The 19,470-nt window shown below is 35.4% G+C and overlaps 1 protein-coding gene across 1 annotated transcript in view; it reads right to left on the reverse strand.

Annotated features, from left to right (window-relative positions):
* LRP1 (LDL receptor protein 1) overlaps positions 1 to 19,470 on the reverse strand; it is a 206,232-nt gene that overhangs the window by 78,712 nt on the left and 108,050 nt on the right. The window contains exons 17-26 of the mRNA XM_071592477.1: positions 19,114 to 19,383; positions 15,808 to 15,950; positions 12,342 to 12,642; positions 10,688 to 10,948; positions 8,032 to 8,277; positions 7,702 to 7,902; positions 6,972 to 7,176; positions 4,800 to 4,970; positions 3,432 to 3,676; positions 3,177 to 3,305 (exon numbers count right to left, since the gene is read on the reverse strand). Coding sequence (XP_071448578.1) covers positions 3,177 to 3,305; positions 3,432 to 3,676; positions 4,800 to 4,970; positions 6,972 to 7,176; positions 7,702 to 7,902; positions 8,032 to 8,277; positions 10,688 to 10,948; positions 12,342 to 12,642; positions 15,808 to 15,950; positions 19,114 to 19,383 — 2,172 coding nt within the window. The remainder of the gene's footprint in view (positions 1 to 3,176; positions 3,306 to 3,431; positions 3,677 to 4,799; positions 4,971 to 6,971; positions 7,177 to 7,701; positions 7,903 to 8,031; positions 8,278 to 10,687; positions 10,949 to 12,341; positions 12,643 to 15,807; positions 15,951 to 19,113; positions 19,384 to 19,470) is intronic.

Raw genomic sequence — 19,470 nt, forward strand, 5'->3', positions numbered from 1 at the left:
TCCACAAAGCACCTCAAATAGGGATCGGGATACCACTAAAAAATATTCGACGCTGCCACGATTCGAAACTGGGCTTTCTGGGTGGGAAGCCAGTATGATAGCCACTGCACCATCTCGATCCTCCCCCCCCATCTTATATACACGAGCCCACGGGTCAGGTGACTCATGATTGGTCCTTGGTGAAGGAGCCTCCCGGTTGGTCACCATGGCGTTGTGTTGTGCTCCTTTCTTTTCTAACCTTCATCGGCAACGGTTTCCATGCATTGCTGAGGGAATAGCCCTATAGAAATTATGTCTCACCATTCTTACAAAGCTACTTGCCTGCACCGGTGGTTACTGGGACCGAATAATTACAGAAGCATTTGAAATAAGAATGGCGAGACAATTTCAACAGGGACTCCCACTATTCCCTAAGTAATGCGCGGAAACCAGTGCTGATGAAGGTTAGAAAAGGAAGGGAGACAACACAATGCCATGGCAACAAACCGGAGGCTCCTCCACCATGGACCAATTGCTTGTCACCTGACCCATGGGCTCAAGTATATAAGACAGTTAAATGTAGAGCTTCACTCATCTATCCTGAGGATGATCCATGAGTCGAGCATCGAAATTTGTGGGCCAATATGGAACCCCTGACCCAGTGGAAGACCCGAGATAACTTCCACTAGCAAATATGCCGGGAAATACCTCGATCTTATTTCCATTAGTTCTTCATGATAAATCTACATATTTTAAGTAGTCATGAAATATGAAACCCTAAATTTGATAGCATTACTAAATGGCTTACTAATAATGTTCTGATGATTAAGTTACATGCAAAGATGCATAAACTTTTAATTCTTTTTCCTTGTGCATATTTAAGGTAAAATGGGTCCTATCTAAAAGAAGCAATGCCTTCATTTCAAAGATAACATTAACTCCATCTGAATTGTTGGCATTAAGTTAAATCCATAAAAAGTACAGACAACATATGGATCTCTTGATACTTTATAAATGCTCCTAATTACCATGAAATTGCTTTTTAATGAGCCTCAGAAATTCCCTAAGTGTAATTAGAATTTCAATTGATTTAATTCTCATTGAGTTAATTCCATATTGAGGCATGAGTCCAGATGTTTTTAAAAATGTTTCTAGGCCTCCAAAAACCTACATTTAAATAAGCTGAGTCTCAATATATAATTTTATCATGGTCAATAATTCAAGCTGTATTAAACATATATCTTCTATTTAAGTATCTTCAACCACATTATTAATAAAATAATAATATTCAATCTGTTGTTAAGTAGTGAAATTATCAACATGTTCCCACCAATTTTGAAACTACCAAGGCAGGGGAATTTATGTGGGATTTAGAAATCAAATTCTTGATATTAATGTAGACTGTCACCCATCAAAAGGATCACTTTCATACCCTTTAATTATAATGCATTGAACCTTCTTTTCTTTTAGTTTGGTTATGGATGGGTAGGGTATGGGCGGAACTTGAATTACAGCAACTCATAGCCAGAGCAACAATTGTCAAAAACATTGCCATGTGGAGAGTTCTGGATTATTTCAGTAAAAATCATTTTGCAAAATGGGTGAAGAGCTGCAAGGTGATGTATTTGGATTAAAGTTGAATACATACGTTACTCAGGGGAACACATTGCTTTAAAAAATGGCCTTGGATATATTTTGAATACAGAAGTTCATCTTGTTTTAAAACTATAAAAATATCTATTTTCACCAAAATGTGCAAATTTTAGGCCGTAATCACAAACTCAAAATTTAGCATGAGATTTTTTAAAACATTTTTTCTATTATCAAGACTACAGTTAAGTTGTGCCATGCAATTACAAGAAAAAATTTTAAACTTGTAAAATTTGAGCATTAAGGTAATTTTAAGTGTTTTGGCCTTTTTCACAAACTTAAGGGCTCTTTGTGCCAACTAATGATTAAATATAGCATTAAAAAAATATTTTTATATTTATTAGCATGCAAATATATAACTTTTCCACACTAATGGAATTCGATGCTTGAAAATGCTTCTTTTGACCCACCCTAATATGCATATGTGAAGCCTTAATCATCCATTAATATAATATTACAACAGCTATGAATCAAATAATGACCAAGATGGTCATTTTCACTATATTCCACCTGTGAGTACCAGGAATTACAAGAGTTTTTACAGCTGAGCCTTCATTTCGGATCTTCCTGGACAATACTGGAACACAAGAAGAAACCACAAGTGTCTGCTTATCACTCAACCTGCAATTAGTTTCTGTCTACTCCCAAATGGGTATTTTTGATTGACTAAATCTTTATCATTTTTGAAAAGTATTTATAGGTTTTTCAGAAACCAGAAAATTCAAGGAAAATTTAAATTAAAAAGATATAAATGGTTCATGTGCAAATGTATTCCTGCCCTTAGTATGGTTAGTGGCAGTATAGAACATGAAGTATAGAAATATAAGCAATGGAATAAAAGGTACTCCTGTACTGATAAACAAGATTGGCATCATGATTCATCACTGGATTTCTTTATTTTAATAACCTAATTTCTCCAATACCCAATCCAAATAGATAATAAAATGAATATTACCTTGGCAAAATGTTTTTGTGAAAAACCAGTCACCTGCTTTATTTTTTGTTTGACATTTAGTCCAAAACACAGCCAACCTGGCATTAAAATTGGAATTAAAACATGAAGTAATAATTACAATGATCACAAAAACCCAAGCTCAAGGTGGAGGAGAACCAATCAAGCATGAATCAACTCTATGACCTTTATATTGGCAGGCAAAGACATTACTTGGCCAACAATGAGGCCAGGAGAAGATTTTTTTGCATCATATGGTATTTCAGGATATTTTGAATCTTGGTGGATTATGAAAAAGTTGGTTCTTCCCATACTTCTTCCATTTCAATATTGATTCATGTAAGAACGTATCAAAAACTCAAATTTCCATAAAAGCCTTGTTAAAAAATTTGAACTTACAAAAATATCACAAAAATTTACATATTGATTCCTTGAATTTTGATCCTTCAGTTTTACTTACCCTATAAAACTAAAAATAAATTAACCTTGATCCTTTCAGCATATACCAAGCTAAAAATCATTGCTGAATTCGAAGACCTGAAAAGTTCAAAATACTTATCCCTTGTAGCACTTGTCATCCAGGACTGCAACTTACCAACACAGTTCTTCCCATCTTTGGAAAGCTGCATCACATGTGGACAATCACACTTGAAGGTGTTATTTACATTAATAAGACAGAGGTGGGAACAGTTTCCATTATTTTTTCCACATGGGTTTTCAACTCCTAGGTTACGGGAAGAGCAATTTCATATTAGTGCCAGATAAGTAAATTGTTTGTTTTAAAGTATGAACTACTAAGCTAATAACGGGACTAAAACATATCAATATGCACATCAAATCTACAACTCACCACGTGGCTGCCTGCTGGGATGAAGAATCTGTATATCAAAAGGCTGAGTGAGAGTACGTTGGATAACAGTAACATCTGATCCATTCCATTTGCTGGCGCGTATTACTGAGTTGGTGCGCCAATCTGTCCAATAGACATAGTTCTCAAAGAGTGCAATAGCAAATGGATGAGACAATGTCTCATGCCCTCTCATTACTTCTCGTTGATCATCTCCATCATAAGTACTGGTGTGGATTGAATCCGACCTGAATGTCAGAAAAACAACAGCACTCATTAGACGTCTATACCTTATATGATGCCATCAAGAATGGCATTTATAGTACTGAATGACTTGTCCTAAAATGAAGAAAATAAGTTTTCACGATTATATCAACATAATGTCTCATTAAATATTCTCCCAAGAATTAAACCAAACTTGGGTAATAATGGTGTGCTCAAATGATGGTCAAAAACTTGATCCACAAGGAAATTCAAACTAGAAATGCCATCAAAGGATTGTGTTAACAAGAGGAGAGGATCCAACAGTGTCTCTGAAATAAGAATGAAAAGTTGATCATTCTACATTAAACTAACCCCGTTCATATTAGCCCATAATTTTATAGACAAACACAACAAAGAGAGATAAATATTTTATTTGCATAATATAATGAGCAAAATTTTAATTTCATGCTATAGTTAGCCTAATATGTTATGTAATTGTGATACAAATTTCATTGATTTGACTCCAGTGCCGCAAGTGGCATGATGCAGCATTGAAATTTTACATTTGCATACACAAATCATCGGCACAGGCCTATGCCAAGCTATAGGACGCTAAACAATTATATACATCTTACATATGCAACAACACACAACTGAATGTCTGAAGAGAATTTTTAATGCTTTGTAGGGCAGGGAGATTACAGGGTTGCCAGCAAGAACAGGATTGTGAGGTCTTGAAAAACAGATCAAAAAAATTCGAGATGTTTTCATGCTATCATTAATTAATTAAATACGCAGTCAGCATAATATCAGTAGCTAACAAGTTATTTCCTTCTACAATTTTAAAATATTTTTTAATATACACATAAGCATTGGTAGAATAAAATGGATCATCCAGAATGAATGACAAGAAATCAATGTATATTTGGACCAAATTTAAGATAAGTCGTACAGCATTTATATCATAAAATAGGGACCCATTATTAACAAATCCAGTAGCAGGCTCAAAATTATTATGATGTTTTAAGTCAACTACAACTGAAGCTGACTTCACAGAATTCTGTGAAGGGGTATGATACACCAAGATGGACTAAGTTTATTAGATATTATTTCCACAGGTGAAAAAATTTAAGCTATAATGTTGCACATGATTTCTAAAAAACATACCTAGCATCAATCCAGTAAATGCGTTTCAGGGCATAGTCAAGGGTTAGACCATTAGGCCATGCTCCATCAGTGATTTGGTCCACACGAACAATAACTTTTCTGCCTTCTCCTGCCATGCTGCAACGTTCAATTCGAGGTGCACTAGCATCCCAATCCGTCCAAAATAAGTACCTTTACAAAAGAGGAAAATTAAACTGAATTATTTCTTCAACTATTCCATCCTAAGGACAGAATGAAATGTGGTATCAAGATTTTGGTGTATCAGAAGACACTAAAACCAATTAAAAACATGTGCATACACAACTTTTATACAAGTATTTAACATTTTTCCTCGGTTACCACAGTGCATAGAGCTCTCACAAATTCATATAATGACTACCTTGAAATTCTACTTTCACCATTGATTTCCTTCCCATGTGGGGTACGCATTCATTAAAAAATAAAAGTTTACTTATTATAATAATATAATGGACAACACTACAAAATATGCCAGAAAGCCACACACAAGAACATAGCACAGGTGCTACCATCTTATAGCTTGAAAACTGGAGTTTAAAGATACATTTCAATATAAACCACATCTAAATGAAAATATACTAGTATCAAATCTTTCATTTAAAAAAGCAATAAGTAATTTCCATCAGAGATCAATGGTATGGTTTCCTCACAGGTAAACAATAAAATGTTTGAATATCTTGGTATAATCCATAAATATCATAAGATATTGAAAAATTACTACCCTACAAAAATATGTATAGTACATATAACATTTATTCAAATCTTCTTTTGATTTCAGTCACCACAACTTTAGCAAAAGATTCAACATTTCAAGACTGAAACTGATAAAAGCTAAAAAATCTATTTTCCTAGAGTTTTATTTTGTGGGAATACAGGAAAAATGATGAATAATTTCAATATGTTTTCATCCATGTCTTGAGAAACTTTCAAGCAAACTATATCTATTGGCCAAGTACTACAGTACAACCAAATTGTGACCCCATAAGAATTCACCCACATCACACAGTCTGACTCCATCCAGAATGAGCGAGTCTGGATTAGCAAGGTTCAATTTAATTTTGTAATTCTAAGCTTAGAGCAGTCAGCCGTGGACAAAAGCAGAGAGCTTCATATGCTTCGAACTGTAAATATATTGATATATATCTACAGTTAAATTTGAAACCACAATCTAAAAACATATCGTCAATCATTTTCCTCAAGACATTGTCAGTCAATGAACATTTGCTTATTTTAATGATTTGTGCCTATATTAATGAAAATTGCAATTCTGCAGAGCATTTATCATGACCAGAATGCCACCACCCCAACACCTTTTTACCACCTCAATAGCCAACATGAAATAATTTCACAGTCAACACAAGTGAAAGAAGCATCTTAACCTTGAATGAATAATTGAGCAATCACGGTCACTGCTAGTCTTTCCTATGCAATACCATAAGGGCTACTATGGAGAATCCCATACCGGAGTGAAGATAAAATGCTTCATATCCATTGAAATGAATTATCATCTGTCATTGGATAGGTGTTTAGGGCAAGGGGCACGAGGTAAGTAGTGATTGCTTCAATGACATCCTTATAGTAATACAAAGACAAGCTTGTAAATAATACAGAAACCCATGATAAAATGTAAGATTATATATAAGCTTTTGTTAACATGGCATCTGCTATGCAAGAAAAGAAGATATGCTACAATGCAGACAACTGCCAATTCTCAAATAACAAAATGTGAACATATATTTCATTTTCATCATAAAAAGTTGTCAGCAATGATAAGAAAGCATAACAGATATTCAAACATTGTCTACAAAAGCTTCGTGAGGCACAGAAAAATAAGGGTGCGAACGAAAAAACACCCAGCTGATGGACCAACCCTCTGGCACTAGAAGGGCTAATAAGTTATAGAAACCTGGTTATAGGAAGGAAGGTAGATGATAAAGGTAGAATTGTTAGCATTATAAAGACAAGAAATGAGATACATCATGCTCATCTGGGGTTCTAATATCTTTTGGATTTAATTTTCCACTTAATTTGCTATGAGGAGGTTTTACCAGTTAATCGTGGCAATATTGAGATAATGCTATAAGGACAAGAACAGGGTGGCTGATAAAGATAGGATGGAAGTATACTATTTTTAAAATATCAATTTAATCATACCCATATCGTGGATCTAATGCAATAGCACGTGGTGATTCCATATCTCCAGCAACCAGAGTGCGTCGAAAACTTCCACTTAAGCGAGCTACTTCAATTTGGTCCAAGTTACTCTCTACCCAATAAAGATTTTCCCCAATCCAGTCCACAGCAAGACCTTCTGCTGTGGCCAATCCAGTTTGAACAACCACCTCTATATTGGTGAGAGCTGCAAAAGAAAAAATGAAAGTGAAAGAGGTCAAGTTCACTTTTGTAGGAACTAATGCAATTAATAAAATAGAAAAAATAGATTTAGATATTTAATAGACTACATCAAAGTGATTCTACAAAATGTTCAACCCAAACTGTGTACCAGCCAAGTACTTATTGTCAATAACAACATAAGTGGAAGGACAAACATGTAATTACAGTTGCTGATATGGACTTTTTAATTAAAAAAAAATAGTTTCATGTCAATAAGGAAGTCTATGCAAGCTGGAAAATGGGATTTTTTTTACAATTTCTATATAATTGATTTATATAAACTGATTATTTTAACTATGTCAGGTTTTTGTCAATTGACTAATATCCAACTGAGAATAACCCTTCAACAAAATGACATTTACATGGAGACATTACGAATAAATTTAAGGCACATCCTCAAGAGTGAAAAATCACTAGGCAAGAACATAGAGACAAATTACCTTTTTTCCTTTCAAAATAGCACCAAAAAAATTTTGGCTGAAATACTTACAGCCACCAACGAGTGTTCCTTGGTATATCTTGTCATCTATTACATCAGTCCAAAATATAATATTGCCATTTGGAGTATGGTAAAAATCTAATGCAATTGTATTCTTAAGACTGGAAATCAGTGCTTTAACTTGTATGGTTCTTAAGTCAACACTTCTTAGCTCATGGCGATTGCTGAATATAACCATGGGAACACTTTGCTCTAGGAGAAAACAAATGATATGTCATTTAGGATTCAACTGCAAAATTAATATTATTGACAATGCACATATTAGAACAATCAAATAACTCAAAAAATGCATAATCCTTTTAAAATTAAATAAAAACGCACCATTACTGCGGCATGTGAAGTGATCAGGTTCGAGGGTGTAATTAGCAAAGCAAGTGCACTTATGCCGGCGCTTCAATGGAATGCAGGATTGGGAACAAGTTCCCCATTGACTACAAGGATGGGCATCAATGCATGTTACTCTGTCAACACCAAGATTAAGGCCATCAGGACAGTGGCATATATATCCTTCAGGTGCATTGTTGCATAAGTGACTGCATACATTTCTACGATCACAGAGTGTTTCTCCTATAAAAAAAGGCATTCTTTAAATTCATTTCAATGATGGATAGTAAGATATTTTTGCACTACTTATAAATAGCAACTTAGTATTGATTGGGATAAATTTTCAAATTTTAAAAAAGTGAAACAAATTTAACAAGATCAAATTTATTTAAGCTAAATCAAATACACAATAATTAAGCAAATCATGAACTGGAATGGCAAAATTGATTATTTGAGTTGAAATGACTTAAGAGAATTATTAAATAATCGATTAGGCATGTATATTTTAAATAAGGATTCATTTTAGAATTTCACATTTTTTATATTGCAGCTGTATATAAATGGGAAGAAATACGAGGGTCATCCGGAAAGTAGTACCCGTTCGTGAAATAAAGACACAAAAGTAAATATTAACAAACATAAAAAATTTTATTTGAAAGAGGATACTTTAAACTACTTCTCAACATAATCTCCAAGCAAATTAAGGCATTTGTCATAACGTGTGACAAGTTTCTGTATTCCTGCTGCATAGTCCTTCGCCGCCAGCTCATTGAGATACGCGAGGGACCCATCTTGCACAAATTTTTGCATAATGCAGATGGTGTTTAACAATTTCATGAACAATTGTTCGAGAAACATTGGGAAAATGCTCACAGATGTCATCAATTGTGACGCGCCGATCGTTCCTCACGAATTCGTCAACTGAGCTCACCAGTTGGTCTGTAATGACAGACGGTCTCTCCGAACGCTCATCGTCGTGTGTGTTCCCCCTCCCCATGTTGAAGTTGCGACACCACCGCCGAACAGACGACTCGTCCATTACATTGTCTCCATACACCTCCTTTAATTGGCGATGAATATCACATGGGCGAACGTTTCTTGCATTGAGGAATTTAATCACTGCCCTCACTTCACAACTGGCGGCGTTCTCAATTTTTTTAAACATTGTAAACAATCACAGAAACAACACAGGCAATGCTAGCGTCACGCAACTTGGCTCAGAGAAGGCAGACAAGCCACTGAAGCTATCTGACCTCGTCCAGCGACTACTCGCGTCCTACTACTTCGCGGGTACTACTTTCCGGATGACCCTCGTAGAAGAATTCAAGGAAAACCTGAGTCACATGAAAGATCTTTGGAATGTTTCTCGATTGCTATCTCAATATACAATATGACAATGAATAAAATTTCATAACACAAGAACTACTGTCTTGATAAATTATACCCAAATTTGAAATATTTCCAACATGAAATCAGCAGATATATTCTACAGCATACCTATGAAATAGAATGTAATCACAAAGTGTGGAGGAAAAACAAAAATGTGATTCTTGGTTACTGAGAAAGCCAACTGACCACAAGTTATATTTTTGCCAAATGGCACAACTCTAAACAGTTTATGCAGTAAAATTGTAATTAAAGACATTGTAGTAGAGATCATACATGCAGCAGTTGACACAAAACACATGAAAATGTACAAGTTGCAAAAGGAATTCTTCAGCCAAAAATTGCCAACAAAAATATCACAATTTTTTCTCCAGTTTTGTGTTTTTGATAATTAAAGTAACGTTGTCTACTAGACATTATGTATTAAGAGAGACATCAGTTTGGTTATTTGCAACTAGTTCCACTGGTTCTAAAGACTTGGACTAAATCGAAATAAAAAACATTGGTTCTGGGGATAAATGTTTATACTGAAGCAGTTTTCTAGCCTTAAAACTTCAAGTTAGATTAAAATATACATTATAGAGAATGACTTGTATATTCTGCAGAGAATGACATATTATAAAAGTGCCTGTATAAGATGATGTTGCCCTTTATACACACAATACCCTTGATGAATCAGGATGTGGATAAACAGGAATAGTAATTAACCAAGATGCCCTAAAAATGTTACTGAACTACATTGTATTGTAAATTATTTGGAATTTGAGAAGACAACCCCTGATAAATCATTAACAAAAGCCAATTGTACACACAAAGTTTTGTTTACACTACATGCAATGAAAATATATAACATATCACACTGCATATGCTTCACACTATGTGATTTTCTGAGCATAACATCTAACTGGTTAACTTCATGTCCAGAAGAAGAGTAAGGGGCTCCCCTAATCTGAGTGTATATTTCGGGCTAGCACTGAAATTAGGTGAACTACAGCCTTAGGTACCAGACTATCTTTCGGTCATTGACCGTGGTTTGTTGGGATTAATTTCCAATCGCTTTCTTTGAATGAACAGCTGACAAGGGCAGAGCATCAGCATTACAACATTGGCCCTTAATGTGTCAAATATTCTAAAACAATTCTCTAAATTCACTTGCCCGGAGTTTTCAACTTCCCTAGAACATATCCAAATGCATTAAAATAGAGCAGAAATTTCGAATGAAAAGATTAGATATACGTTAAATGTGCTTGTTACCCAAAGGACTCACCACAGCGCATGCCTTCATCAGAACCATCCTGGCAGTCATCTTTGTCATCACAGAGTGCATCCGGTGAGATACAAATAGTACCATTGTCACAAGTTCGATAAGGATATTCACATTCTAGACCTGTTGGTGTAGTGGGGGAGGGTGAAGGAGTGGTTTTCCCATGTGGCCATGTTGGGTCAACACATTCCTTCCCCTTACATTCCCCACTTGATCCTCCACCCCTCCGGCATCCTTCTCCAGTACAGTTTCTCCTCTTGGTGTCTGTAATAGAAGTGAGTGTAACCCATTAAAAACAATGAATATACTCAAACTGAAGGGGAAAAAAGCATAGACTGCAGGGGATCAACCTAGGCTAAGGACATTCAAATAATTGCATATATCCACTAAGGGAGTGTGAATCAGGATTTTTCCCACCTATCAAATCATAAATAAAATATTAAAATTTTTTTGAATAATGAATAATTAACAAATAGAATCATCTAATTTGCCATCATCAAAATAAATTTTTAAGTAGCTATTTAGTGACTAAGTACAATGCGATAAAATTCAAACAAGAGCTATCATGATACAAATAGCTGGCTGTACAAAATAGTATAACGGCAAAACTGACAATCACTTTACCCTCCTTTATTTCAATAACCAAAATAATAAGAGTAATAACATATGAAGCCACTTTCTCAGCATTTAAAATCATAAAATAATCTATCTTAGTGACACTATTGTGATTTTGCTAAATATACTCAAATATGACACACATAATCCCTATCATAAGTGCTCATTCAAATTAAGAAGTTCAGAAAAGAAAATCATAATAGGGTCAGCATATTTAATCTGTTACTCTATATGGGCAAATAATGAGATGATTGGTCAAGACAATGTGCTCATCCTATAAATGCATTCATTAAGTGATTTCCCTTCCTTTTAATGTATTTCACAAATATTTTTTTTCATTTTCTTCACATTAAAGTTCACATGCATCATGTCCACATAGACCTTAACTAGGTCCACATTTCAGAACAAATCTTATGTAAAAATATTATGGTATTATTCATGAAAAATAATGCAAAATTACACATGAACAAATGAATAATTGAAATTAATTTACATATGAATATACATTTGTTATTTCTTTAAACCATTTTTCCACAGAATTTTCATTTTACATTTTATTCAATCATTCTGGATTATATTTTTCAAGGGTATAATTATATTTTTCATAAACCTTTTTTGCGAGGATTTAAATCACTTAAGGTAATAACAACAATTCTTATTGCAATACAATTTTTTTTATCATCTTGAAACATTTCCATGGAAGTTGCAATAGCATTAGAAATTATTTAATTTTTCATAAATTTACCCCTTTTTGAATATTCATCTTCTAATCTCTATATGCAGTTTATTAGTGTCTCCATTGTTTAGCTTACTGCCCTACTCAGGAAGTACGCATATATTTCTTCATTCAGTACCTTTGGCTCATAAATTATGTTTATTAAGAAGTTAATTATAATAACCTGAACTGTTATTCAACTTATTTTAAACGTTTCTAGGGTTACACATACGAATCTTTTCAAATTTCCAAAGACACTAAAATTTTTACACTCTGAAATTGTTGCATTGCTATGAAGTTTTTCAATGGAAAAATATCCCCACATACCTCCACAAGCTGCTTCATCTGAACCATCAAGGCAGTCTTCATGTCCATCACACCAAAAATCTTTGCGTACACAAGAACCATCTTTGCACCGTGACTCATGCAATTCGCAGGGTCTCTGCCTTGGTGGCTTTTTGTGATGCGGACGACGAGTGCTTTCTTTTGAAGAGTCACTTGTTCCATTACCGCCATTTGCCTCAGGCAAATTTGTGCACCCAGCTTCATCGCTCCCATCCATGCAATCTTCCACCCCATCACAGCGATCACTCAGTGCAAGACAAAGTATCTCAGCAGCACAGAAAAACTGATGTAGAAACAGTTTAAGTAATATTAGAGAAATGAATTATTCATGATTTGACCAAAATCAAATATGCCTCCAAAGTATTACATAAGTTAATAAATAAAAATATTTACAATAAACTATTGATTATCCATGCACAGATTATAAATTTTGCAGATAATCCACGTTATTCTTATCCTAGGGTTACAAAATTTAAATGAAATTACAGTCATAAAGATAATCAAACGCTTTAACACTTCAAAATACTTTTTTTGAAAACACATGTTTGAAATACCAAGGCTTCCTTAAAAGTGTTTTATTTTTCTCAACATAAAATGTTGTCATTAGTACTTAATATTTCAACTTAAACACTTGTGTGCTACCCGTACTTTCACATTATCATTTCACTCACATTCAGTAGCCCCGCAAAATCCATATTCTTCTTTCAATAGATAGTTTTACTATGCAACTAATAAGTCATAAACTAACTACACTGAATTATTTTAATCAGTATCATATTATGAATATGAATCTGCATTAGTGAATCTTCGTCAATATCCATCCTTTGCCAATCATTTGTTTTTTCCTGGTTTCATGATTGATTTTGCTTTTGGAAGAAAATAATTTCTGCTATTCTCTTAATGATGGTTCTGTGTTCTTGAATATCTATAATACAGCCTAAATGAAAAAAAATGGCTGAAATATGAAAAAAATTGTGCTTTCCAATGTTAAAAATGAGAGCAAGTAATGAAAAAGGAGTCTCCGCATATATCATGGCCATAAACCAAACAAGTTTTTTGAGCAAAAATGAGATTATGTTGAAAAAAATCTACCTGAAATATTGTTTCTATTTTCTTCTAATGACTTCTTGAATGACCTATGCATGAATTCTCCACTAACTTCCATTCCCATTGCTAATTCTTCCCATGCCTCTTTAATCATTTCTTCCACATATGCATTAAACAGCACAGGGGATAATGGACACCCCTGTCTAACAACCCCTCTTCCGAACACTGCCCAGCCCAACTCTCCATCCACCACTCACACCTGAGCAGCTTATGACATGTACAGGTTGCGAATAAGTCACTTATACAGCCAATCTACTTTCTTTTCTGCGATACATTCATTAATTCCACCCAATTCACTCAAGCAAATGCTTTCTGGCAATCTACAAAACAGACAGTTATACAACATATGTCCTGAAAGTATCCAAACTGCATTCATAACTCTACTTTGCACCAAAACGTTTAAGCAACCTCTGTAAGTATAACCAGTGACTCCTCATGACTCACCAGGTGCAGCCGTAACTGACAGGACATGTTAATTTGCACACAATGCATTTTTTTATTTTGTATGTATTCGTTTACAGTGCCTTTTTTGCTATCAATAAATCTATCCACTATCAGTCATATTTTGTTATCACTAAAATGACCAACGACTTAAAGAATTTTGTGGACACAATTGAAATGAAACATAAGGCCTTTTTGAATGAATACATGGGCAAAACACAGATAAAAGAATGGTAAAAGCTGTTGAAAGATGGCTGCACCTCTACTGACAGGTTAGTGACCCGCGTTCTGGCCAAACTTCCAGTGCAATAACACCAGAAAATATTAAGTGAGTGCAACTTGAGATTGAAGAAGATTGTTTGACTGTATGCCAATCAGAAAATGATCTTGGAATTCCAAACACTTGTTTCTCAAGGATTATTACTGAGAAATTAGGAATGACTAGTGGGTGAGGGGCAACTGGCCACTTCACGACCATAATGTGCCAGCGCATTCATTAAACCTTGTGCATTTTTGGCAAAACACAAGGTTACACATCTTTATCAGCCTCCGTAGTCCTGACTTAGCCCCTTGCAACTTTTGGCTGTTCCCAAGATTGAAAATTCCTCTCAATGGGCACCGGTTTGTAGACATGGAGAGGATTTAAGGGAATGCAATGAGTGCACTGAAGGCCATTCTGAAAACTGACTTCCAGAACTGCTTCAGGATGTGGCAGCATCATTGGGAATATGTTGTTCAGTCAAATGGTTATTACTTCGAAGGATACCATGAGCTGGATACCAAAGAATAATGCCAGCATGGAGTTATAGCCCCGGGTCAGATACTTTTGGGGACACTTCTCATATCATTATTGTAATCTATGTACCTTTCTATAAGTGAGATTACTACTAAAACATCTCACATGCTTCTCCCCTTTCTGAACATTAACTGATCATCAGATTCAGATAGGAACTAAAATTGATGACAAAATCCAGCAGCCAAATTCCTCCCTTATAAATACTACGAATTAGTTTATAAGAACTCTTTCTCTGTTGTTCTTCTACACCTCAAAGTAATTCCACGGGAATGTCGTCGACCTCTAAGGCCTTATTTGATTAATATGATCATATTTATGCAAAATTAACTTCATATTTCAACAATGGCAACATGCAATTCACTGCAACCTAACGATATCCTATGAAGGGTACCCACTGTTGATGTCTCTGCTACCATCAAGTTTTCCGTAACAAAAGAAGATTCCAAAGGAGATTATGGCATGTGATAAATGTGTATTTTATTTTAACATAGGGTGCAAAGCCCTTACCTCCCCTAAGCATGCATTAGCCTTCATCAAAGATCGGAATTACTGGTTGCCATAGAGTACATTGAAGTCTATTCTTCACTACTTTCTACAATGGTATTTTGTCTTCTCTTAACCTCTCAAGACCTTTTATTCTCATGTCACTGTTTTCAGTTCTATTTAATGTACTATCCCTTTGCCAGTTTCCAAGCTTTTCCTTAAGAGTTTCCATCAAATGCAAAGTTATTTACATGTCCCCATACCATGACTCATTAAAAATTTTCAAGATAGTCAAATATACGATGCACATGAAACAGAAGCAGCTTATCTGATGATCCCTAGAGAAAGCTTTAATATGCCAGAGGGCAATAACTTTACATGAGGTGTTTAAAGGTTCACTACACTGTAAGTAACAACTGCACTTAACTTCTATTGTGCTTTCATTCAATACTGTTAAGTTCATAGTACAAAAAAGATTCATCCAATTGGGCATTTCTAGAAAATAAAATTTTCTCCAAAGCACATCCAAACATTAACCCTTGGCACAACTAAATTAAAAATACAGCAGCAAAAACAAATTAAAATAGTACTCAAAGAGTCTTTAATTATAGAGAAAATTACCTGAGATGACTGGTCACAAAGATCATGGCAGTCTTTCTCATCACTGTTGTCCTTGCAATCATCATCACCATCACAGAAGTAGTCAATAGGAATACAGTGCTTGTTTTCACAGATAAACTCTGTGGGTTGGCATTCAGGGTAAACTGAAAGAGAAATTCACATCTTACCTATAAAATGTAATCATACTACCTTGATCAAAAATTTCCCGGAATTTATTCAGAAAATTAAAAATACAAGTTTATTCATCTAAATCTATATTGTCCCCTTCAAAGTAATCCCCATCGACTGCAACACACTTATGCCAGCGCTTGATCCAATCCTCGAAACATTTTTTATATTCGGTTTTCGGTATGTCCATCAGTGCTTCCTGCGATTTTTCCATTACTTCCTCTCGGCTGCTAAAACGCGTTCCCCGTAATGGTTTTTTAACTCGATTGAACAGAAAGAAGTCACAGGGAGCCAAATCAGGTGAATTCGGTGGCTGTTGGATGGTATTTGTTGCATTTTTCGTCAAAAAATTACGAATAATGATAGCACTGTGCGACGGTGCGTTATCATGGTGCAAAATCCACGAGTTTTCTGCCCACATTTCTGGTCTCTTTTGGCGAATTGCTTCACGCAAACGTCTCATAACGCCCAAATAATACTCTTTGTTTACTGTCTGGCCTTCTGGCAAAAATTCATGATGCACTACACCGTTGTAATCCATGAAAACCGTCAGCATTGCCTTCTTTTTTGACTGAAAACGACGTGGTTTTTTTGTTCTCGGCTCATTTGGTGAACGCCATTCACTTGCCTGATGTCTGGATTGCGTGTCGTACTCATAAACCCACGTCTCGTCTCCAGTAATGATCCTTTTGATGAATGTGGGATCGGATTCAGCCTCGCAAATCATGTCTTTTGCGACATCAACACGGTCTCTTTTTTGCATGAAATTGAGGTCTTTTGGCATGCTACACGACGGAAACCCAAATCATTAACCACAATGTCTTGGGCGGATCCATAGGCAATGTTCAAGTCCTCCGCTATTTCTCTGATGGTTAATTTGCGGTTATTGACCAACATTTCTTTTACTTTATCAATTTTTTCACCGACTTTCGATGTCGATGGTCTGCCACTGCGTTCATCATCTTCGATTGACTCACGACCACTTCTGAACCGCTCGTGCCACTGGTAAACGACCGTTTTTTTTAGAGAATCGTTGCCGAAACACTTTTCCAACATTTCCAACGTCCGTGCGCCACTAAATCCGTTTTTTACGCAAAATTTAATACAAGTTCGTTGTTGCAAATTTAAATCCATTTCTGAAATTGTAAAAAATCGCCAACACACACAGAGATAGATGTACTCTTGGCTACGTAACTTTTGCAAATGTCAAGTTATGACACTAAGATTTAAAGGGAATATCAACAACAGATGTACCAATTTAACAAAAAAAACAGAACTCAAATCGGAACGATGGTGCATAGAGTATTCAACATAATGCTATGACATTTCAACAATCCTTCGACACCATCAGCGCTAACTACTCAAGAATAATCAAAATAAAATTTTCTCACATTGACAACAAAGAAAACATTCATTATGTGCCAGATTGATTTCATTATATTACCTCGATCAAAAAGTTCCCGGAATAACCACCGTGTGGCGCTCCCATCGTTCCGATTTGAGTTCTGTTTTTTTTGTTAAATTGGTACATCTGTTGTTGATATTCCCTTTAAATCTTAGTGTCATAACTTGACATTTGCAAAAGTTACGTAGCCAAGAGTACATCTATCTCTGTGTGTGTGTTGGCGATTTTTTACAATTGCAGAAATGGATTTAAATTTGCAACAACGAACTTGTATTAAATTTTGCGTAAAAAACGGATTTAGTGGCGCACGGACGTTGGAAATGTTGGAAAAGTGTTTCGGCAACGATTCTCTAAAAAAAACGGTCGTTTACCAGTGGCACGAGCGGTTCAGAAGTGGTCGTGAGTCAATCGAAGATGATGAACGCAGTGGCAGACCATCGACATCGAAAGTCGGTGAAAAAATTGATAAAGTAAAAGAAATGTTGGTCAATAACCGCAAATTAACCATCAGAGAAATAGCGGAGGACTTGAACATTGCCTATGGATCCGCCCAAGACATTGTGGTTAATGATTTGGGTTTCCGTCGTGTAGCAGCAAAGTTGGTGCCAAAAGACATCAATTTCATGCAAAAAAGAGACCGTGTTGACGTCGCAAAAGACATGATTTGCGAGGCTGAATCCGATCCCACATTCATCAAAAGGATCATTACTGGAGACGAGACGTGGGTTTATGAGTACGACACGCAATCCAGACATCAGGCAAGTGAATGGCGTTCACCAAATGAGCCGAGAACAAAAAAACCACGTCGTTTTCAGTCAAAAAAGAAGGCAATGCTGACGGTTTTCATGGATTACAACGGTGTAGTGCATCATGAATTTTTGCCAGAAGGCCAGACAGTAAACAAAGAGTATTATTTGGGCGTTATGAGACGTTTGCGTGAAGCAATTCGCCGAAAGAGACCAGAAATGTGGGCAGAAAACTCGTGGATTTTGCACCATGATAACGCACCGTCGCACAGTGCTATCATTATTCGTAATTTTTTGACGAAAAATGCAACAAATACCATCCAACAGCCACCGAATTCACCTGATTTGGCTCCCTGTGACTTCTTTCTGTTCAATCGAGTTAAAAAACCATTACGGGGAACGCGTTTTAGCAGCCGAGAGGAAGTAATGGAAAAATCGCAGGAAGCACTGATGGACATACCGAAAACCGAATATAAAAAATGTTTCGAGGATTGGATCAAGCGCTGGCATAAGTGTGTTGCAGTCGATGGGGATTACTTTGAAGGGGACAATATAGATTTAGATGAATAAACTTGTATTTTTAATTTTCTGAATAAATTCCGGGAAATTTTTGATCAAGGTAGTATATTACTAAGCTTTCATATGTCTCAAGAGGTCATGAAACTCATAAATACATAAAAATCCCTGTGAATTTCACACTTCCCAAGGAAAAATATCAATTTATCACAGATATAAATGTAAAATGATCACTCCATTAATATTTGTGAAACTTCCCTTGTTGTAAAGCAAAGTATCAATTTACAATTAGCAGAGCTATCACAAAATTTAACAAAAACAGAACCTCTAGCATAGGAGCAATGATAGGGATATAAACATAACAACAATACACTGTTTGATAAGAATTCATGAGTTCATGAATAACAGTACCTACCTATAATGAACAGAAAACTTTTTAAAACATAGAAAAGAGGTTACAGAAATAATTACCACAATCAGCATGTTCATCAGAAGAGTCACCCTCTCCACAGTCTGGATCAGAATCACAAGTCCACTCATTTGGTATGCAACGTCCTGTGATCCGACAGCGAAATTGAGATGAGGAGCAGGTTGGTTCCATTGAAGAATTATTTGCATTGCAATGGTCTTGATCTTCATCAGAATGATCAAAACAATCCTTTTCACCATCACATACCCATTGTTTTGATATGCAGCGGTCAACATCACATCGGAATTGTTCACTGGTACACGAGACAGTTTCTAAATAATAAAAATTAAACAGATTACTGGAATTATAAGCTACATATGTAATTTACGATCTAATATCTATGACAAATGTCCAATTGT

The sequence above is a fragment of the Hetaerina americana genome, unplaced genomic scaffold (assembly GCF_022747635.1).
Source record: "Hetaerina americana unplaced genomic scaffold, ioHetAmer1.1.p SCAF_5, whole genome shotgun sequence".
NCBI classification, from domain to species: domain Eukaryota; kingdom Metazoa; phylum Arthropoda; class Insecta; order Odonata; family Calopterygidae; genus Hetaerina; species Hetaerina americana.